This window comes from Papilio polytes, unplaced genomic scaffold, assembly GCF_000836215.1.
Source record: "Papilio polytes unplaced genomic scaffold, Ppol_1.0 DF824047.1, whole genome shotgun sequence".
Lineage (NCBI taxonomy): Eukaryota > Metazoa > Arthropoda > Insecta > Lepidoptera > Papilionidae > Papilio > Papilio polytes.
The window spans coordinates 6,515,574-6,540,575 of record NW_013525157.1 but is presented as its reverse complement, the minus strand read 5'-3'; the positions used below and the strand labels follow the sequence as shown (position 1 = coordinate 6,540,575).

The window sequence follows — 25,002 nt, the reverse complement described above, 5'->3', positions numbered from 1 at the left end:
AAAACATGGTCAGCATTCCACCATCAAACAACAATTAAATTCTAACAGGAACATAACACCGGCAATACGATTACAGGCGACGCGGCTTTGAAAAACGCTGAACTACCGAATGTACATGTACGAAAGCTATGCATTTCAAAGCGGACTGGCTTGTGTATGCGCTAATGATTGTTACCGTGCAGTGTCGACTTTCAATTTAGCAGAATTAATAATACCTCTGCGATTATATTGCGAAACAAGTATCATGTCTTTGCAATCATTAGATAAACACACGTTTTTGACACGTTGTGATGACGAATCGTTATGGTGTGTTGGTTAATTAATGCTCATGTTTTTGATTTATTCAATTTCATGATAAGACACGATTAATTTGTCGTCAGCATGTACTTACATTTAAAATAAACGGATTTAGCAACGCAAAAATTATGTTTGTGGAATAATGACTGCTGAACCAATGTCTTTTGTTTTTTTATTATGTTTCGTAATCTTCTATTCAGGTCCTATCCATGTTTTTTTTTTTATTATACTCGATACAGAATTTAAATATAACATAAATCTACAATTGACTCTTCGTTACTAAGAGATAATTAGTAGAACGCTTTGACGTTACATCCTTAGTATTGATACGTCAGTGTTTAGTATTTGTGGATTAATAACGAACATTTCCGGGAACTAGTCGTCGGCTACGACATAATATCGACGTTGTTTATCGGCGCTGTATCTATCTGTTCGTCAAACAAGTCGGCGGGAGACAGGACGTCGTCCAAATTAGAACGCTAACCCGACCATAGGGAGCCGCCAATTTGCGTTTCACCAGCGCTACTGCTATACCTCTATTATTAAAATGAAGTACGTTCGGTTCCTTTCATTTTATGTTACACCAATTCTGAGTATTAGATGAAATATAAATTCATCAACAAATAATAAACATAAGGTAACGTTAAATAAGCAAGGCTTGTATTCTGTTTTACGTTAACATAGAAAGTTGAACGTCAATATTCAAATTGATCACGTATGTTAAATTACAAAATGTTTTTTATATATTTTATATTTTCGTTGGGTTTTATTGAATAAATATTTAACTCATCTCGTTTCCCTTGTGGTAGAAAATGTTGGATACCTTTATTGGTATGAATGCTTGCTTACACGATATTGTCTCTGGTCTGGCATACAATATGTGTTAGTTAAAAATCAGAGGTGCGCGTGTGCGGGAGATTCAATTAAACCCGTGCATTCATCATCGAAGCCGACAAATGGCGCGGACTTGTTATGCCAGCGGCGAATGTTTGAGAACTATTACGCGTCGAGCTCTTACACTTCATTTTTTATCGTCAATGCAATCTATTGTATGGGTTTCATTTCAAATTTAGAGCTCTGTAAATCAATAACTCTTTGTATTCGTTTGCATATCAAATTTAGCTTTTTAATATCGAATTCGGACAAATCCTTTCTGTGAACATCACTGGCATACATTTAGAAAAAAAAACATAAAAAGTATCGATAGTAAAAAGAGTATATGTAACTACATACTCGTGATAAAAGCGATTCGTGGAAAAATAAAATGTTTGCTTTTTCTAGAAACAAACCGATTGCGGCTCAAGTATCGGGCAAATTGAATTTCCTAGTATTTACAGAAAGCATTGGTTTAGAAGAATGCATAATGGCCGGAAAAATGTCAACCGTAAGTGTATTAAAGTTGGGGGTGCGCTGCGTGCCGCCGCTGATGTATGGCCGCGGTCGGCAAATTGAAAACAGTAGCAAATGGCCCGATCGCCGCGCGCGGTTCTTCCACAGTGGTTATATTTTTGGCGTATTATTTTAAATTGTTTAGTTAAAGTATTATGAAACAATTATACAAGGTTGTATATGTTTGTTAAACTCAAAAGATGGTAATTTAGTACCCAATTTATAAATTAAAGTAACTGTCTGAATCATTAACAATGCAATAATTACTTACAATAAGTACTCATTAGGTAAACTTTACATTTGTAGAGCATGATATTAATACTTATTAGAAAAAACGTTACCAATGTGGAACGACCTTACCATTAGAATTGTATTCAATATAAGGCTCCGTTCGCGCAGAAAATGGTCGCTCAACGCTCAATACAGCAGCTCCCGCTTGGGAAGCCCGACACTACAAAATTATAGTGTATGTTGCATAGTAAAATGTAAAAGGAATTATAGACCATTAAGTTTTTTAACGAAAAATTCTATAACAACCCTGGAACTATTTCAAAGTTTTTTTTTTGTTGTTTGTTTTGTTTTTGTTTCATATCTTCCTGTGATCGAATTGTTTACCTTTACAATGTCAATAAAATATGTCTAGTAACGATCTTTATTTACACAAGCGTGCAATTATGTTGTATCAATGTATCAAAACAACAATGTTATTGTTGCTCCGGACGAATTGAGCAAAACTTATCAATACTAAGAATTACCATTCACTGCAAACAGATACCGAACTCTTGTTGGGAAGGGAAAAGAAAACACCGCAAGGGGTGTGTGTCCCTCGCAAATAGTTAGATTATATAAATAAGGCGCTCTGAACAGTTTAGGTGATAGCAATCTGCGGCTGGACTCGGGTCGTCTCGCTCAAATTGAGTGGGGCTTTACGTATTTTTTCCTTACAGTCTTCACGCAAATTTGACATTGTTTCAACCCTAGCCAACTGGCCAGTGGTTCTCAAACTTAGATATTATTTATTAACAAATATTACGTATAGTTTTACATCAACAGACTTCGTCTACTATTATTTTTAATGTTCATTATAAACATTGTTTTTTAAATTTCGATGGCATTCGAAATAATTGGTTATTTTGATTTGTTTACGTCCATGATTGACTTTAGGTCAGTGAATTCCAAACCATGATCCATCAGATAACTTCGTATTATTAAATTTCGTAATCTTTGATATACAAAGCTACAATAAAAATACAGCGAATATTATTGACAAGTACTCTTGTCGGGTATCATTTTCAAGTAATTTTAATATGTTATAAGGCGACGTTGTCGGTTGTAAGGAATATTCTGCGGTCAGTGCAGAGCGGTGTGGGTAAGGCGATATAGGCGAGACGCGTCGTCGCCCACGGCCAACTGGCTAAAGTTACGTTTCTATCCAGTTTACTGATACGTTACAAATTGAGCCGTCGACACTCGATCCGTGTTAGAGAGATTTGTTGGAGCAAACTTTTGATTATTGTAACATTGAAAGATTACTCTACAAACTTAACAAGTTTTCATTATTTCGAGGGTTAATTTGAGAACGAAAAATTGTATCTAGTGAAATTTCTTATAGTCTAGTCTGTTTCTATGTAAATATAAAATTTTCGTTGAGAAATCCTCACAAAATAAGGATTGCAATCTCGGCGAAGAATCAAACGAATTGCGGGGCATCAGCGGTGTCCAATCCAAAACGTTTGGAGCAGAGCGCACGCACGAGCGGGGCCGGGGGCCAATCAGCCAAACTAGCAACACAGATGCCTATCGGTAAACTTTCACATTCAAAGATTTGTTTCTCCAGATTAAATCAAAGGCGAATTACAGTAGCGAAAAAGAAATATAGCGAGCGTCCGGCGCGGGCGGGGTGTCCCGTTGAAATTGCTTTTCAATCCCTCGGACTTTGGACTTGTAAAGAAGTTATTACCTTCCGAGGAGATAGCGCGGGTCCGGCGATACGGATATATGTCTTTTTCATATGTAATATTCCTTTTTCGCGTTTTATTAATGGAAAATGTTTCGTGGGACACTGCGGCCGGCTCTCGCCTCTGATATTAAAAAAGCCTTTTTACAATACACTCTGTATTGTGGACTGCCACCTTTCTGATATTATAAGAATAAAATATGTGCAATACCATTTCGAATTTGACTTTAAGATTACATTTTTTTTTTCTTCTACAAAACGATATTTTATAATGTAATAAAATTAAACTGTTTATTGGTAGGTAATGGGAAAAATATTATGTAATAAAATTAGTTTTGACGTGAAGCCACAATAAATTAGTTATTAATATCAACCGTTCCCTATTGTAGTTAGTCGGTATTGTGCAGGCTACCTGTGTGCTCTGTCCGTTTAATAATGATGCCTACTCTAATTAAGTCCACTACACCAATGTTTGGAATTAATTAGTGTATTGTTTAATTGGCATCTCTTGTTATCTGTTTGTTTGGATTATTTATTCATTAGTGGTGTTTGTGACAGTAGCTGTTAAGGTATAATGTTTCCATGAATGCTTTTGTTTAATTAATAGTTATTTTAATAGACGACCCAGATTATTTTGCTCAGTCCTTCAACTACTAGGTATAGTTTGATTTCACGTTGGAACTGTTAATTTTAAAATTTTCGAGCAAAATAACCGTTCAAATAAAATTGTTTTCTGTCTGTATCATTCATATCTTGTCATAAACGATCAAAAAAATTAAGAGAGTATCCATGCGTTGTCAGAGACAGGGCCGCTGGTGACGTCACGCGCAGGGTAGCCGACAATGCGGGCCGCAGCGCGTGTGGCTTGATTACACCTGTCCGTCACGATTAATAGAATATTGTGTGTGATTCAAATTGAATTAGCTCACCATTGTGGAATTACCCGTGTATGTTTCGTACGGAGTATTGCTTTTGAATATTTAGTAGCCAATTTAGATCTAGTTGGTATTGTGATTTGGACAGGACAACCGCTTCTCAGGATGATGGGGATGTAATAGTTCTACTATTAATTATTAATAGTAATAATATAGAATGGTACTAATAATATTTAGCATTAATGATTGATTTGGTGACATACAATAATCGAGATTTACTCATAACTTTATTTATATTAAATTTAAAATGTTGCGTCGCAGTTGGATTTTTTATAGGAAAGAACATCGTATTTATATACTTGATGTTTACCTTCGTTATAGGCCCCCGCGGTTTTTACGGCTATTTGACCACGAATATGTTCCGTTGATGGTTCAATATTTGCCTGGCACATTATAAAACACGGATGGTTAGGCAGTCGATGTTTGGCCAGCTGTCGTGCCGTACTTTAGCAGAGCTTAACCGACTGTATGAATGAGTTCTGGAGATTTATTTTCCGAAAATATTGAAACAAGTACATTATTTTGTATTATTTAATAATAAAAAATTTCAAAGTAGTTTTTTATATGACAGGGAGCCAAACATTTATACACAAAATCGAAGTTAGCTCGTTGCTATGGTGTTTATAACTCTGAGTACGACAATTATATTTAGGAATTATTAATTTCTCTTTCAGTGTGATTTACTTAGGTTAAATTATTTTAATGATAATGTTTTGGAGTACCCACGCTTAGATAACAGTCGAAGTAAGACTAGAAGGATCGCGTGTAACAGTATACGCCTGTTAGACTAATTTAGGTGGAAGATCATCCTCGTAATTAATCCACTTAGAAGCAACCCACGCGGGAGAGTTGCTTTGAAACTGGATGCCTTGCTTGCCTCTTGCAGTTTCAGACTTCGTGCCTATTATCTCTCTCACTTGTAGTGTTTAATAATGGTGTTTTGTTATATGAAGACTACTTAAATTGTTTAAAGGGGTCTACATCTACGGTGATGTGTGCTTTAGTTTGAGCTTCGTAGGATTTTGTCATTTGTTTTAGGTATTATGCGAAAAAAATTCTTAAACTTGTTAATAGTAAAAATGTTCTATACTTTTCTTAGTAAGCATTCAGTTCATACATTGTAATTGAAAATTCTGTCAAAGAATTATAGATCGTAAGACTTAAACTTTATAGATTAAAACCGGAAATCTGATATTGTAGAATTCATTCACACCATAAAGTGCGAGTAATGCAATACCAGTGTCACACAACGAGCTATTGTGCGAATTACTCGCTGCAAAATAAAAACATGCGACGACCACTTTTTTGTGAACCCTCCGCGTGGATATTAAAAGGTGCAGTATGGCCCTTGTCAAGGGTACAACTTGAATTGTCTGATTAAGTTCTTTCATAACGGAATTTGGAGCTCTGTGAATACTTGTTGATGAAGCGAACGAACGTTTGTTCGCGTTGAATATTGACCATTACGAAGATCATGTTTGATGTAATAATAGTTTTATATCTATAAGTATTGGTGAAATTCAAACAAAAACACATTTGAACTTTAGTTTTTTTTTTAATTGAAATGATGTTAATATTTATGTTTAATATTATAAATGCGTACATTGATAGATGGATGTTTGTTACAGTTTGTAGCCTAAACGACTGAACGGATTTCGATGAAATTTGGTATAAAAGTAGAGGATAGTCTGGAAAAACGCATCGGTTAACTTTTTTTTATCCCACGCGGTTGGAGTCGCGGGCGAAAGCTAGTTATGTTTGATTAAATAAAATTCAATAATCAAATTTAGTTGCTGCTCTTAATTTTATTTTGAGCGATTAAAATTACACATTTTCAGGACAAATTAATTTTAATTAGAGGAAATCGAATTAATTCGGTAACTAATTGCCATGAATCTGAACGGTTAACGTAAGTCCACGGTTCGGGGAAACGCATCGTTATATCCGACAATGATCTATTGGAAATTGATACCATAATAATTGTATAGTAATAGATTTTATAACAGAATAACCATAACCATCTATATTATTAAGTAACTTCATGATTACCAATTTTCCGATTTCCCCATATAAAAAGTCATATAATATTAAAAATGCTAAATAAATGGCTTTTGTAAATTAATAGCTAATACCGTAACTCGGAATTCTATTATTGATAGTTACCAGTATATTAATTTGCTTAATGTTTTGGAACATAAGCTTTTATTTACAATTTGATAAATATTAAATAAGGGATGTATTAGTATAATTTAGGAATTACCACGATTTGCGGTTTAATTAATAACATTGTTGTTCATTAGTTTGTTATTTAGTTTTCCTTTTACGAAACTGTCCAATTACCGTTGGTAATTAAAAATGGCGATGTGAACCACTACGGTAACGATTGACGGCTTAGTAAGCGATTTACTTAAACCTTAATTGCAACTTAAAGGCTTCAATACAACTGCCTTTTTACATACGAAGACTTTCAAGAATTCGTTAATCTGCTTACACTTCAAGGCTTTCATTTACTTTTGTTATTCTTAATTGAATTTAAAAATTAAAACATTACATGCAATTATACTTAAATTACAAAGATTAAAGGCCTGTCCCACTACTGGCTGATAGAGGCTCGGATAGCTTAAACATGACGTCACTCTCAGATATGGTAACAAAATACGATATTTCCATGGTATATTTTACACGTTGGATTGTTATCAGACAATTTACAATTTTGTGGGACAGGCCCTAAATATTGCTTTACTTTTACAGTAATTACATTAAACTACATAGAGTGCCAAATAATAAGTAAGTATTTAAAACTTTACTATACTATTCTAACCACTTACTCATTGTTATTTAATTGCTAGCCACGTTATCCCTTCGTTAATAAGAATTAGTATTAAAAAAAAAACTTACATTATTTAGCTACAAGTAAATGTATAGACAGTCGTCCAAAACCGCATAGGTTAGACGCAGCACCAATAATACGCTCAATTAATTAGCTGGCCGAGTGACGCGTTCGATGCACTTACCTAATTAACGTCCCAGAACCGGGCCAACAATATTGCTGTTATTATAATACCACTGCCTGCCACTGATTGACTCGCGCACTAACAATGTTATCTAATTGAGGTAATGACCGCACCTGCCAATAATAAAATATGCACATTCTAAATTCAAACATCTAACTTAAAAATTAAAGTATTTTTAAAGAATCCATTTTTTCTTACAGAAAAAAAATACAGATTCAATTTTTGTTGTAGTTGCTTTTTTTTTTAATTTGTATTTTAATTTTGAAAAGTTTTTTAAATGTGATCGATTTAAAGGTCATTACTTAATTTGTTTTTTGGTTTTTAATTAAATCAAGGTTATTAATACGGTAATCATTAATCAGTCATTAATTTACAATAATTGCAAAACAAGTAAACTGCATTCCAATCAATTATATTCCACCAAATAAAATTATTAAAAAAACAAGAATTACTGGCTGTATTGTTAACGAACCTTTGTCTATCATTAAAAAAAAAGTCGCAAAAAAATCACATTTAAAAGCGAATTTCAAATTTCGAATTGCTCTTTAATCGTTTATATGAATGGTGTTAGATATAAAAACAAGTGCTGTATAATGTCAATAGCTCGCCTTGGAACAGCGAAATTTAAGAGGAACGGGGAGCAATTTAGCAGAAATTTTAATAATAAGTCCCCGGTATTTCTATTATAGCGGGCGGCGATCAGGTGGGGCGCCGCGAGGGGTTTAATAACTCACGATTAGCCTATTGGATTCGCTATGAATGTTTGCTATTTTTTCTCTATTGCCCCGCTGCACGTTTAAATGAAACGGAAATTAAAAATAGTTTGTTTGCTCTCATAACAGATACCTGTTATTAAATTTCTCGTTTAATTAATGGTCCGTATGCCCGCCAAACTTGCCAGACACGATAATGAAGATATGCTATTTGGGAATAACTGAAGCCCTTTGGTTATATTATTAACGTCTGAATTATTAACTATATTTTGACATCTGGCAACATTTTTTTTTTGTTTGTTTAAATACAATAACTGTATGGCTTGTTGGCTCTTTTAAAAACACAGAATCAAATCGTGATAGAAAGGAAAAAAAATATAGTATATCAGATGGTTGATACTTAGGTCTCAAATCAGATATTAATTGTCTGTATTACGTTAGTCTTTTCTAATTTGTTTTTACATCATTACTGTTGCACGTCATTTAATTTTAACTTTTTTATACCTTTTTAGTGACCGATGGTTTAAACGTTACAGTGACATGATATCAAGTTAACTTTTTTAACGAACTTATTTGAGCTGTAATTAAAAAAGTGATATCGTGTAATGTGCAGTATGAAGTCTCCCTTCGTAGGGGTGATTTTTAATTATTAAAATTTCTACGCCGGCGGCTGCCGTCGATATTACTTTGATATGGGGCCTTGACGAGATATTGCATCCAGCTTATTAAATAAACACATACTGCCTTTTTTTGGAGATATTGATTTAATATGTTTATTGTTTGATTAGAATTGTCTTTCAAAGGCAATTAATGAGAACCTTAGTTGTTTATATAAATTCCTTTTCTATTATATTTTACAGATCTTTCCTAGATTTTAATAATATTCGATGTTTATAAAACTTAGATGTACGAAAATGATTTTGTATAGAAAAGTTATCTATTTCTTTTTGTCATAAGTACTTTAAATAATTCCCAGCAACGATTGCGTATAAAATCTGATACAAAACGTGGAAGCTATTTAAAATAATCCGCCGCATCTGTACAGTCCGCGGGTTCGAAATAATAGCGGAATGTTTTAATTTCCCTGCGAGTGACGGGTCACGTGTCAGCGCCCCCTGGCGGGCGTTTCGCAACTGTCATAGTCACTGCCGCGGACAATTAGGCCCGTTCACGAGATTAAACAAGAATACTGAATACTGCTCATGTTCATATTTTTATACCGGTTTTAGTCGCATGCAGTGTACACTGACGTCAACTTGAACGTTTTGTCTGACTGCGAATGAGTAACGTGACAGATATGACATATTTGAGTTGTTTTGTGCAATAGATGCGCTTATTCATTCCCACGAATCTTCTAAAGCATGTATATATATCATTTAATGTATTTTTTCAATACTTTCTCTGAATAACTCTAGTATTAAGCTAAACCTAGTAGACTTTGTAATGATTTAGAAACGTTTGGGTAGCTGACACCTATGTAGCTGACATTTTTAGAATTCAGACAATTTTTAAAACGACTAAAAGTCTGCTTTTTGAATCCACTATCAATACTTCTATACTAATATAAAAAAGAAGATTGGTTTGTATTTCTGTATTCGTATGTAATGAAATATCTGAAAAACTACTAGGCGGAATACAAAAATTCTTTACAACCTACGTTATCAATAACGTAGGCTATATTTTTAAATTTCGCGCAGACGAAGTCGCGAGCAACAGCTAGTTCTTTATAAATGTAAAGGTAATTATTTTCACCACTATTTAGAGAGTTATATTACTGAGTTCTAAATGTTCACCAAGACTATAAACAAACTTGTCTATACATTCGATGATTACTATTACTTTTTTGATTTGAAAAAAAAATTAAATAATCCTCGGGGTATTGCATTCAATTCGCACATCTCATTCGAACGGAATTGCCTTACTTCAATTTGTGTGTGCGATTGCTCGCGGAGGCGCACGAGCGTAAAATTAACGCCGATTGTTAGTGTTATAATTTTGTTGGGAATGGTAATCCAGAGTGTGTCGTAAATCTCGGATTAGGAGTGAATGAATGATATGCTCGCGCCAGTATGACGCCGTCTTAATTATTTTTCATTCAACCGTTCTCTAACAATTCCCTTTAGTAATTGAATCAATGTTTCTTATCGTCTTTAAATATTTTGTATTATACTAAAGCAATCCCTAAGGGATTTTAGATTCGCACAAAGCCACTAAGAAAAAATATTTGCATGTATAAAGTTAGTGTTCATAAATTTATGGAAGGCAAGCAGACACTTACGGAAGACTGGTAACTGGCAAGCACGAATTTACACAGACAAAGTAAACAAATAATATGTTAGTTTATTATTAGAATTTTAATCTATGTATACTTTGTTTTGACCTATAAACTTGACTCATAACGTGTTCTAGACTAAGTCATCTTAAGTTACTATATTCATAGATTTGTGGACATTATTACCAAGTAATTTTAATGCTAATTTGCGTTAACCTTTTATGTTTACCATTCACCTAAGTTATTGCGTAGAAATTTCCTAGAATTTCTCGAACGTGCAAATAATTACGCGACATCATATTAATTAGCATAAAATACGAACTACTGTAATAAAAAAAATGTAATACGTTGGCTATTTTTGAAAGAGTAATAACCGATTTCAAATTAAAGTGGCGCGTTTCAACGACGTTGCGACCCTCGCTCGAGGGTCAAAAGTCCTGCGTATACAATAGATGCATTGCGATCCAATTAAAATTAATTAGCCCCAGAACACACTCCACAGACCAAGGCAACAAATCAACGAAAGATACAAGCATGGATAGCGCTGTTGGATAAGGACATCGCGCGCTTCCTCGCGCTACTCAATTTTAAATTTTAATAAACTCACATATAATGTCGTTTATTCTTTGTACATTAAGAGCCAGACGTCGTCGCATTTTTTACACATGTTCATTATGTAACTTTGTAATTAAGACTTTTTACTTTTTGAACACGGCTTTAGTTTTATTTAATATTCCGAACGGATCGCATGTTTATTTAATGTTGCTACGTCGAGTTCTAAGCCAATATTTAATTTACAATTTTAAATTTCAATATTGTTAGTTTGTACATTTATTTGCTTGTAGATGTTTGATTTTATTAACTTTCGATCATTTAGTAATTCTTTGTTAAAACATCACCATGGCGATTCTTTCATGTGTGGATTCCTTTGTAATTTTTAATAATTGGACAAATATGTTTCTAATGAACTAACAATTCGAGATATATTTAGTCATTTGTTTTGTTCATTTCCAATTCATATGATTTTCAGTGTGTCATTTTGTTATCGCTATTGCTCATACCACGTTATTTTCATTCATATTAAATGTTTTTCAAATCAATTTTTCCTTACAACTAATTAAAGGTTATTTTGGTTCGTCAATTTATCTTGCGATGGGAGGAGACGTTGTTAATCATAATCAGAACGATTGCCAAAATAACTTGTATTCCTAGTGCGTCATGATTTATGGTGTAAGCATGTTAATTACAAAGCAACCAGTGTACGTTCTGTTCGTCCGGATAATTGACGTCCACAAACTTCTGCGCTTCTTATACTAAACTGACCATCTTAAACAATTTTGATACTTAACAGATTAGAATAAGAGTTATTGTTGATTGTTTCCGCTATAGGTTAGGTTTTGAACAATATTTCTCGAATTACGTTGACCGGAGATCTTTGTTTAATAATTGAAATAGTTGTTAAGCTTACATGTTAAATTGTGTATACATTAAAACGATTGTATTAAGTGTAATAAATCCTTCAGGTGTTTCCAAGTATAAAAATCCCAGCTATTCAATTAGTAGGAAAGCAGGGCGGAGGAGGCGGAGGGCAAGGCCTAATAAACATAATATAAATAATCTGTGGCGATAAATCTGCAGCGCTTTATGACAGGAGTGGGTTGTCACTCCGTCTAATTAGCGCTAGTGCTGCTGTGATAGACGCAGTAAGCGATAAAGCGCTGCAGCCTCTACGCTGATTTGAATCCCTTTTACATCAACGTCTTTTCTACAATTTCTCGGTATCCTTCGAACGCTAATTAATGGGATTTATTATTTTCCAATAAAAATGTTTTTATATTGAGACTAATTATTTCTTAGAGACTGTAATTCTTTGTATTGAGTTGTTTTCAAAGAAACGTTATAAATATAATAGTCTTTCAGTTTTCTAAAGTTTAACCCACATTAGTATTTTTTACATTGTTGTTAAGACACAAATAGGGTTGTCTAAATAATGAATTTTAAAGCGCTTAAGCGGCTGTAGGCGCCCTCGTGTCGTCAAAGCACTCTTCATCAGGCTTAGTTAATTATGAGGACGTATCAGCTTTATTATAATTACTCATTTTAATGTCGCTGCGCCCAGCGTGCCGTGCCTCTACACTGTAACTTGCCACATTGCCTTTTATATGGCATTACATGTCTACTGGCACTCTTACATGAGTTCTTATTTCTTTACACCTGGAAATCGACTTACTTCATTTAATTAAACGTTTTAGCTAATTAATATTTTTGCGTACTTACAGTTTGAAAGCTAACAAATATATGTTATAATATACCAGTTTCAATTTATTTAATTAATTTTTGCAAATAGGTTAATTAATTTTGTTGAATGAAGAGATTTCAAAATCTTCCCCAGATTTAGAAATTACTTCCAATGGATATGGTTTTTACTGTAATTAAGCTCGGATTATTTATATTCGTTAGGTTGTAAAACTTTGTAAACATACAATGTTCCTTCTCCTACGCGAACTAAATACACTGAAGTCGTTGTAGACATTATCTCTAATTATATTGTTTTCGATATACGAATTTGTACGTTGCAGGTGTTAGGTACTGTCCATCGATATCACTCGCACGCACCATTACCTCCGTAATTTAATTAGTTTCGAGTGATCATTTCATTAATAGAGCGATATTTGGCGAGCCCTCCCGTCCGTTCGCGGCTTTGTCGATTTTAATTAATCGCCGATAGGTGGACCGAAATGTTGGAATTCTTCATTAATTAGTCCGGTTCGAGATTTCTAATAATTTAATTAACGGCCCGGGTTAATCAGCCCGCGGCTGTAACGTTCGGTATTCCTGTCACGCGCTGGCATTCGCGCCATCTATGACGCCCAAAATTTTGTATATGTACAGTTATGTATTACAGCTTTATTAGGGAATTGATTTATTTTTGATACCTACATTCAATTGTTAATTATACCAATATTATAAACAGGAAAGATTTTATTTTTTTACGTATTAAAATAACTCAAAAACTACTAGGTCAAGAACTATTAGAGTTTAAGATTTTTTTCACCATTAAAAAGTCGGGAGCAAAGTGTAGTTAAATAATCACTTTATTTTTATACTTTTAGCATTTATGAAGTTAATAACAAAAAGGATAATACATATCAAAACTGCACTGCATGTCTCACTATGTGGATATCGGCTATACATTTTTAATGGTAGAGTCGACTGACTCAGTTATAAGTAGGTTTTGTAACGACTTCTGAGTAACGGTGGACAGAATTTTGAGAAAATTGCATGCCATTATATCGACATAGTGGCTATTTGCACTAAGTACCGGCCTTTCCTTGTTCAAGCAAAATAACATACAATCGTCGGTAGCCCTTTTCAAACAGAAATGTCATGTAAATTGTTGACGTTTGGTGCATAATGTTGGCGGACATGGAGGTCTTTTGTAATTTGACACGCATCATTTTCTTATCGTAGCCTCTTATTACTGTCATAAGAGAACATGGATTTCTTTTTATGTCACTGACAAATGAATCGACCTCAGGTATCAATCTGAAAGGTAAAGAACAGGTTATTTGTTTTTGCTTTTGTTTCGACATTAGTTTAAAATTACCAAAACGTGTAAAAAATTAATACTGCTGTAAAAAATTAGGTGTCTCAAAACACCTTTATCTGTATTACTATAAAAAGAAACTTTCACAGTCATTCGAATAAACATAATTTGGTAATTCATTACTTTCCATAAAAGCCATTAAAATTGCTTTTAATGTGCCTCCAAAATCGTACTAATTGTCTCATTTTAATTTTATTGCTTAAGCTTTAAATGATTACATAATTTTATTTATATTAAAGTAAAATGTAAGACCGCTGATATGTGCTTTTAAAAAAAATTAAAATTAAGTAACTTTTTACGAAAAGTTATAAGTATATTCCTTTCTATTTCTATTAATATTTGGTAACCAGCTATCGCCCGCGATTCCGTCCGCGTAGAATAAAAAAAAAACAAAAGTGAGCAACCTATGTGTTCTTCTAGACTATCCTCTACATCTGTACCAAATTTCAACGAAATCCGTTCAGCCGTTTAGGCTACAAACTCTAACAAACATCCATCCATCCATCCATCTAAACTTTCACATTTATAATATTAGTTTGATTACGTTTTCTTAAACGTTTCTATAACCTCTTGGTTATATAAATATATGTTATACTAGCTGTTGCTTGCGACTTTGATCACGTGGAATTAAAAATAGTATAAAGTATAGACTATGTTACTCATTGATAACGCATCTTCTTAATGGTGAAAGAATTTTTAAAATCGGACCACTAGTTATTGAGTTATTTCAATACATACAGAAAAGCAAAAATACAAATCTTTCCTCTCTATAAAATTAGTATAGAAATATATACCACAGATAAACAAAAAGCCAAAGGATTAAGGCATAATAATATAATATGTGCAGTAAACCTTTATCTCGTCGGCGACGTTAAAGTCTCCTCAAAGGAAGTTCCAAGCAAACAAGGTATAATAAAACGTGCCAATATTTAAGTTTCCTGCCCTCTAACGGATACTTCCGGTAATTAAGCTCCCAGTACTATGAAAGCACAGATCGCGTGGGAAGCGTTATGTTTATTCTTATTAGATTTTTTTTAACAACCTTACGATTCGTAAAATAATTGCTTACAAATTAAAGTCTGACGTCAAGACACAGCAATACAAATGCCTGTGATGGTTTCTGAATAGTAGATTTTTAAAGACCAAGTTAAGGGAACCAAATAGGGTCAAGTTAAGGGATAAAATGTCGGCCTTTCCGTTTCAAACTTCTCTTTCTCTCTCTCTTCTATTCCTATGACCCCAAAGTGGGGCAGAGCGCGTCCACAGTACGTCGCCAGCTCGCTCCGTTTCAAACTTGATTTAAAAAAATTACAAAATGTAAATAAGTAAATTTAAGCTTAAAGCTCGAACAAGCTGACAGATTAATTGTTTGTCCTGTTTCTCTTTAAAAACCAAAATGGAGATATTTATTATTTTTAAATTACGACACAAAAAACGGTAAACAAGGTAAAATAAGAAAGTTGAAATCATTGCCTTATGGTCGACGAAAATAAAATACAAAAAAAAAATTTTAATTTTGACTTTTTTTCACCCGTCATATTGAAAGACCAATTTTTTTAAATTATAACACGCATTAATCGAATGTCAAATAAAGACGATTTCAAATAAGTATAAATTTATTATTAATCGAAGTAATTTATGGATGATATTTTTTCATCGGTCAATTTGTGGAACGTTCGATCATATTTCGACTTATCAAAACAGATATATGTTGTGAGTTCTCAAGACATGTAATTGTTTTCGTCGGAGCTCGATTTTAGAATGAATACTTGCAATGGTTTGTTAATAAAATGAATACGAACAGTTAGCTTGACCCTACCGCTGGAGGATCCGATTCGAATTGAAAACGTGTACCACGCTCATCATCTAGTGATTACACGCAATTATCAACTTCTCTAGCACGATTAGTTTCGCATGAATTTCACGAAGATCAATGCTTAGAACTGACTGCCTTTTCTAAATAATTATTCCTAACGTCTAGCACAAAAAAAATAAGTTAGCCATAAAAGTAACAAATCATGCTTATTTTTGTTAGAAAACAGCCTTTGAATTCTTAAATACAGTTAGAAAATAGCGATGTATTTTGTAGCAATAAAGAAGTGTCACTCTAAGCAACAAACGTTGCATGTAATGCAATTGCCTCTCTTGGCATTGTTCGCTCCGAGGGGCTGCGGTGCGCGGGGACATACAGTTGTGTAGTCAAAGGATTTTTGCTGATATGACTCCCTCGGTCGGCTAATTGTAATTAGACGTCTGCTGACATAGCACTTGCTTACATTACGTCAGCTTTCAATGTGAGCGTTAATTATTGATTGTAGTTAGTAAACCTTATTACACATAATTGCTTAATTGTATGGCATAGATTTCTGTACGTGTGAAATGTATTACATATCGTATATCTATATGTGTATGATCTTGGTGTGGCGATGATTTGTAGAAAAAACATTTTACGATGATGTAAGGTAGTTTGTTGCAAGAGCATTGCTAATTATATGCATAACGTTTCAATATTCCGCGAAAAATTCCAATGAGTAACTCTCAGTTATACTTTGTATTAAATTCAAAAGATGACGGCGAATGTTTTTCTAACCAAAGGCTAACAACGGGAAAACTATTGAATGATCCAATGCGATCGCTACCTACTCATTCCTAAAGTGTTTTTGTATGACGATGACGAATAGTCTAAGCTTTTTTTTTTAAAAAAAAATAACGTGTTTAAAAGAAAATAACATAAACTCTCATTTCTCTGATACCAACAAATAACATACATATTGTAATGTAAATAAAACATGTTGTTTTATCGAGAGACATCTTCAAAACTATCGTATAGCGACGTGGTTGTTTCACGTCCTAATCCTGCGGCCGGCGCGGCGGCGGGCGCGGCGGGAAAATGGCGGAAATTGAAAATAAACATTTCATCTGCACCCCGGCACGCACTGCCCAAATTGACAATACAACCAATTTGCCGCACGCCCAGACCACCTTTGTATGCGAATTGAAAAATAATATTACTCTTTTTTCTATCACGTTCACGTGGACAATCTCGAAAATAAACTATCATAGCTCCAGTTGCCCTAGTTTTTAATTTCAATTCCATATTCGAAATTCAATTAGGCACGACCAATAAAAAGACCATTTTTAAGGTGGGGACACACGTGCTTGCTCGAGATCTAGCAAGTTTATGGAGAAAACCCACCATAAAGTTGATTGCCATCGGTAATTTATAGAGAATAATCATAATGTAGTCAAACCTCTTATTTTTAAACACACAGCCTGAAGTAGTTAGTAATATAAATACGTAATACGTCTTTGAACGATAGTGTTGTAATAAATTGTTAATTTATGGCTGATTTGTACAATTGACTGTCAATGTACGAAGCGTTGATACGACGTGACCGACGGACAGGGGTGTTATCACAGCGGCAGGAAGTGGGCCGATAGAGTGCACGGCCCATTCATTCAGTTTTTACACAGCGCCCAGTTTGTAAACACGCGCCGTTGTGGTATAGTGTGTCACGTAAACCACGCTTACTGTTTTATTATTGTTTTCTAATAGTTATAGTTTGCTTTATTATCTGTGTAACGTACAATTGTTTTGTATGGTAAGCAAACTTTATTTAATAAATCAAATATAGTTTTCATAATTTATTAGTTAATAGTATTACCGACAATTATAATGAGTTATTTTAACGTAAACTAAATACAGTCTACAGATAATTAAAATTAAAATGTCAAACCTCGTTTAATTAGACGATTACTATACGTCGTTTTCCACTAGGCGCATAGTCGCGCGACTCTATAATTTTCAAATTACATTCTACATGTCAACAAAATTACACCAAATACTGCAATTTTACTGGAAAAATCATATATCATCATTTTATGAACTAGCGTACTAGTTATAATGATTTTGTCTTTTTTATGTAAGGGGCCAATGACGTCACAATATAGTGGTATTTCAAACACAATCTTATTTGAATCGCACAGCAGTGAGAAATAGCAGTCGCGCGCAGACTATTCGTTTGGTCGCGCCAGTGGAAAAGGAGTTTTAGCGTTATCACATAATTAGTTTAATCATACGCCTCCGCGTTTAATGTAATTAAATTAGAGTTATTTATTATAATTAAATTGCTTGTTATACTATTGTTTATTTGTCCTGGTTCGCTCGGGAAATTATTGGATATGGGGTTTTTTTTTTAATTTATTGGACTATAGTCAGAATAATTTTTTAAAATACTAGCTTTCGCCCACGACTTCGTCCGCGTGGAATTAAAAAAAAACAAAAATGAGTAGCCTATGTGTTCTTACAAATTATGCTCTACGTCTATGCCAAATTTCGTCGAAATCTGTTCAGCCGTTTAGGCTACATACTCTAACAAACATCCATTTATCTAAACTTTCGCATTTATAATATTAGTATGATTTTGTTAAATAAATTTCAGTAACAAATCATTAATAATACTATTTATTTTGACAGCACAGCAACATTTCATTTTCAATGCAATATACTGATTATTTGGTTTTTTACTTTTCAGATAAAAACTATATTTATTTATTTAATTAAGTATTTTGAAAGTCTCAAGGTTGTATTTTTAAAAATTATCCATGTATCAAAAATTTTCCGGTTTCAATCGACTACCTTAAAGGGCGAAACTGAGAGCATTAATAAAGTAACTTTTTAAAAATTTTAATTACTCATTGTGCAGCATGGGCTTGCGCAAGTTTTTAAAAAAGGCTTTTAATTAAATGTTCATGTAAATTTTTAGGTTAAAATGTATTTTTTTGGTGCCCGATTTTTATAGGATAATTGTGACATTAGTTGAAAGAGCTTGAGTGAGAGAATCAAGGTAGTATTTGAGTAGTATTCAATATTATTACTTTTTCTACTAAATGTTTCGACTATTTTCTGGTTGTTGATGTAAAAGTCTTATCAATAGTGTCCTTTTTTTACTGTGTACTAGCTGTTGCCCGTTACTTCGTCCACGCAATATTAAAAAAGTAGCTTAAAACATGCCCGTCTGTGTCAGCTGATCTTCAGTGAAAGTCCGGTCGGAATCTGCCCAGCCGTTTCAGAGATTATCCGGAACAAAAGCGACTTGCGGACAGACAGACAGATAGACAGACAGACAGATAAAAAGTTTTTAAATGCGATTTTCGTTATCAGCAACGCAAATAGATCATCTTCCCTAAATCTGGAATTTTACTTTTGATATTACAGACACTCCAATTTTATTACATATATAGATAGATTAAATATACGTAACGTTTTAGTTTTTACGAAGGTGGAATATTTAAAACAAATTAATGATCTTCAATATGTTACGTAACATATTTTAAATTCAAATTGTGTTTACATTCAATAACAATGAAACTTCCTGTTTATGCCACGAATGTGGTAATGGGGTAAAGAAATAGGGCAAAGTATACATTAACAGTTAATGAATTAGATTGCAACAATATTACGTGTATAGTTTTTTTTTAAATTAACCCACGACTTTTTTTAACGGTACTAATAATATCAAAATAATAGAGATTAATTGCTAGCATATTTCTGTAATATTTATGCGAAAAAACTATTGAAAATAATTATAATTCAAACCTTAAAATGATAGGGAAAGATTCTTATTTACTATTAAATTAAATTATGTGACGTCATAAACGCTAGTGATCAAAAAAGTTTCATTGAGTAAAAGAATAATGCGATGTAATCACTAAATAGACTATCTAAATTATAATTAAATGAAGTGGAAGTCACTCGATGGGTGGCAAATGAATGAATGTATAATTGAATGACTCCCCACAAATAAAAGCAATTTTCTTACAGCCCTGCCCATAGTGAGCGTAATTTAATTAATGGCTCGCATACCTCTGATTAAAACTATTTCTGACAACAGTTACTAAGAACTGAGAACGTCGCAAATCAAACGAATGATTAAGTTATAAAACATTTCTCATTTCATTTCCCAATGTTAAATTCCCAGTGATGGCGATTGTAAAAAAGGTGGCAGAACCAGTCTTAGTGAAAGGATTACTTTATAGTTCATCTTTATCCTAATTTAGAAATGAGGTATATGGTATTCTTTTTTTTTTAAATAAGTCCGATGAAAAGTTCCTTCATTATTATTAAGAACACGTTCTAAAGTCATATCTGATTAAGAAGGGCTGCAGCAATCGAATAACATTACATTGAAAGAAACCTAAATAAATGCTAATATCACACAACGAAAATACCAATCCCATAAAGGGCCATAAATAAAACATGGCGACCGATACCTCCGATAGCTTTTGTCTTAGCTAATAAATGTTTAATAAGAATTAGGTAAAAGCGGCACTCTCCTGATCACAAGATAGTTCATTGCATTAAGGCGCCTGCATAATATTATATCGATTTACAGCTTATCGTTTTACACATTTTATGCATTTTTATAACAGTCTGAAGATTGTCTGGAGTAGAAGCAAGATAAAATGTTATATTAAAGAGGTGCATATAAAAATAATTATCTCAATTAATTCGTCGAACACTTAACTAGTGCGCGTTTTTGTAAGTAATGCTTATCTTAAAGACAATTAACTTGGATCGTTTGAATTAGAAAACACGTTTTGTCGTACATAGATTTACATCTCGATTGAATTTTAATTGCGGTAACGAGGGACTGCACTTCGATAATGGACTAAAGTTAATTATAAAAGGCAATTGATTTAAAAGGAGTGGTGTCGTGGTCGCGGTATGAATAACAGAAAAAGTTTTCAATTTCACTAAAAGGGACTGGTTTGTGTCTCAGAAGTCTCGTCTGGTTATCGGCTTGTAATGTATGAACTTACTCGCCGCGGCTTTATTTTATAACTCACTTCACGTAATAGGCTGCCGGTTGCTTTAATTCACTTTACCCCTCACCTCTTACCCTCGTCCCGCGCCGAGCAAATCGTTTACTAATTTTGCACGTCGATTTCGTGCATTTAACTTTATTTTTTTATAGGAAGAAAAACAAAATATTAACTAAATGTATTTCGGTGGATATTTTAAATTTTAGTTCGTTTTCTATATAACTTTTGTAAAAATGTAAAACTGGCATATAACTGGCAATACTACAATGTTTTTCAACGCTCAGTATGGTTACCAAGTCTGACAACGTATTTTTTCGTACAAGAAAGGGTCGTGTTTCTTATTGTTAGTAACAACATATTAGGAGACAGGCAGAATTTAATGTCATAAATTCATCCATAAACATGCTTCATAAATTATCATGACGACGATTTGGAACATTTTACAACGGCCATCAAAGATTCTTTACGATCGATAGGGATGGTGACTGCATCTCATAATTAATTCGAGACGTTTGTTTTATAATGTAATAAAATATAAGCAGAATCGGTTATGGACAATTTTACATCTTTATCGACGTACGACGTACCGTTTTTATTTATCATAAAATGTTTTCAATTGTATTGGATATAAATATGTAATAAGCCATCGTACTAATAATCGCGTTAATTTTAGTAAATTATAGACAATTCTTCTATAGTTTATCAGCTTGATTTTTGACTTTTCTTTAATATTTTCGGTTTGATTACTATACAAAAATTTTGCATGTGATATTTTTTTATGTGTGTTTGTAATTAAATGTCGGATCCAATAGTAAACATTGAATTTAAAAATAGCCTTTAAAAGAAGAAATCTTTATAAAATATGAGTTGTTCAATCTAAATTGAGTTGGACATTTGAAATAGATAAAGCGATTGTTTCCAGTTATAGAGCGGAGTTTATAGTTTTGTTTTTGGCAGTTTTGACGGTGCTTCTATCTACTTATTTGTTCTATCGACTGCATCTGAGGTGGAACTTTTAACTTCTTAGACGTATATCCAGTAGGGGGCGCCACACCTCGGCATGAGTTATTGTTAGTTGCATTTCTGTTTCTATCAATAGTTTTATAATATTTTATTACAAAATGTTTATAGAAGCTATTTACCTTAGTTATAATAAGTTATTATTTCATTATTGAAACCATTTTGATAGGTATTAAATTGTTTCTTAGTCAATCAAAAATTAGTTTAAAAATTATGCATCCTATATTCTTAGCGAAGATCGATGGACATAATAATTTTACTTGATTAGCAACATTAAATTTAAAGCCTATGTATTTGTTACCCTTTACTTATCTTATTGTGGCAGAATAATTAACTTTCACAATAACAGATGCAATTATTTAACGATAAGAATCATGGTTATTCGGATCTCCTTGAAGTAGATGCGGACAGACACCTGAAAACAATAAACACGAAATTGCCACAATAATCGGCCCTCATGATCACGGCGTGAGACAATGGTGCAGATAATGCGATAGGGGCTTAACCGAATAGCAGCTAACTCGATTATTCGGCCATCCGTGATTGTGTTTCGGCCTATTAATATTTGAATTTCGTTATATTATTGCGGCGGTCGGGCGCCGGCGGTAATCCAATATGCCTCGTTACGATATTAACTTGGTCTTGATTGAAGTGCGCGAGTTATGTTTTAGAGCGCTGTTAACTTTTGTATTAATATGTTAATTTATTAATAATATAAATTACATACGGGCGTTAAATAAATTTTAACAAACTTCTCAGTGTATAACGGGATACCAATAAATTTAATAGAGAGTGTACTAGCTTTTAGCGCTGATTCCGTCCGTATAGAAAAAGCAAATGTAAGTAGCCTATGTTTTCTTTCAGATTCTCGACTACATCTATGCCGAATTTCAGCAGCAGTTTAGGCTACAAACTACAACAAACATCCATCCATGTAATCTTTCCGATTTATAATATTAGTAAGATGTATGTCTTGAGAACGCGTTAACCTCTGATTTTATTCTGTATTTTATTCCTCTATGAATTCTTATAAAAAACCTCTAAGCAGTGCTTTCTTTACTGATTTGTTTTTGTTTTATTTTGTACTTAAAAGTGTTTTATCAAGCAAAAGGTGTCAGTCTCTCAACATCCTTGCAGCGAGATGATGCACGATTAAAGAGACAATAGTGACGGAAGGCAGTACGACTGTTGGCGCGAGGGTGCGAGGAAGGCATCGCGCCCATCGCTAGATTAAAGAACAACTTAAAGGAAAGCAATCTGCTAAATAAGTACGCCCTGCTTAAATCGCATGGAAGTATGCTCTACTTTAAAAATAACAGTTGAAGCAAATTATTTTCAATTGAAAGAAATTGCTTGTTTCTTAATTATATAGTAATTTGGTAGAATAATATAGTAAAAATTAAGATATCAAAGCTAAATCACACAATCTACTTAATTTCAAATCTTTTTGTAGGTAGTTTTAAAACACTAAAAGAAAAGCTATATCAAAAACTATACTATCATTTGTACAAATAACAATAACAAATCGTAGAACTTTCCCCAATATCACGATAGCGGACAGCAAAAATAACGTGGAGCATCTAAAAGTGGACGTAGTTGCTTGAATTATTTAGCTCGTCTCGTTACTTTAGCCGGTGTTTCCGCAGGTGTGGCAATCATATTGTCTCACCCACACGACAGGGGAGGGGATATGGGGAAGGGGGGAGTTCTGATCTCCCCAGTCGCGTTTATTCTTTAATCTCGCTGATGAATTATGATTAGCAAGAGTGCACTCAATCCTATTAGTGTTGTCTGTTACAAAAATGCCTCGTAGATTTGTTGTTCGCAATACACGCTACTCAATAGCATCCTCCTTTTGTCACAAAGAGAGGGGAGCCGCGATTTGGTAAAGCAACTAGTTACTTAGCCTTGTACCATGTCATCTTGATACTGAAATGGAGAGATATTTAGAAACAGATATTTTTAGATATTATCCTCTTATGTTCTAAAACAAACAAGTTGATACTTGTGTACAAGTCATCTTGTCGAGAGTAAGTTGTAAATTGAAAGTTTAGAATACTTTTTTATTATGCATTGGGTATATTGATGTTATTTTAGGTGTTTGTTGTTAACAAAGACAGTTAACTTAGAAAGAGTAAAATTCAACTAAGTAATAGAAATAACTTAGACTTTCAATTAACTTTGTTGTCCAAGTTGAATGAATATTCGTTATGTTCTTACTAAATAGATACTTCAATTGCCGACGGAAGTGCATCCAGAATTCATAAAAACGCATTAAAAATTCTCCGAAAGCGAAACAAAAAGCTGTAGCTCACAGCAGTGGCGAGGCAGCGCGTAATAGGTCGCCGTGGGACCACAAACTCCGATTATCCAAACAGAGAGCTCCCGAAACAGCGCAGTGAAATTTTAACGTGTAATTGATTATGAAGTTGGCCACTAATGGGCGAAAATAGTTTCTAATTTGGAGTGCGGCGGCGGGTAATTGGTCTCGCTCGGCTCCCGTGTTAATCATTCACGTGGCGTGGACGCAGACCCACACGGTCCCCGCGGCCCGACGCCGAAACCGTCCTTCAATTTAGCCTGCATAATACCCGAGCTCCCAGCGCACGCTTCTGCATCCTAAGCCCTAGAACTTTCGAACGTGTTTCTGATTTGCTACTGTTTATCTAGGTTCATGCGAATTTACCTGTGCATTTGTAGCTACTTAATAAAAGCGAATACTGAGGTTATTCAACAACATTTATATTCTGAAAGAAAATGTATAAATAATGTTGTAAGTATAATTTCCTTCTAAATATACGAATCGATATAATGTAAAAGGGGGACGTAATAAAAAAATAAATAAAACCTAGACAACCGTAACCGAGCGCCGCCAGTTGACAGCCGGCGACACCGATGTGAAAACACTTTCCTATAGTTTTATTCTCCGTCAGATTGACGTTCGTTAAATCCTGATTCGTGCGTATTGACATT

The 25,002-nt window shown here is 33.7% G+C and overlaps 1 protein-coding gene across 2 annotated transcripts in view; it reads left to right on the top strand.

Annotated features, from left to right (window-relative positions):
- Positions 1–25,002, top strand: part of LOC106100801 (LIM domain only protein 3) — a 47,784-nt gene that overhangs the window by 12,875 nt on the left and 9,907 nt on the right. Inside the window, exon 1 of one of the 2 annotated variants that reach the window (XM_013279831.1) lies at positions 17,645–17,786. The exons of the other annotated variant lie outside the window; for it this stretch is intronic. Within the exon in view, the coding sequence (XP_013135285.1) occupies positions 17,784–17,786 (3 nt within the window). The 5' untranslated portion in view covers positions 17,645–17,783. Of the gene's footprint in view, positions 1–17,644; positions 17,787–25,002 lie in introns of those variants that run through there. 2 annotated transcript variants of the gene reach the window in all.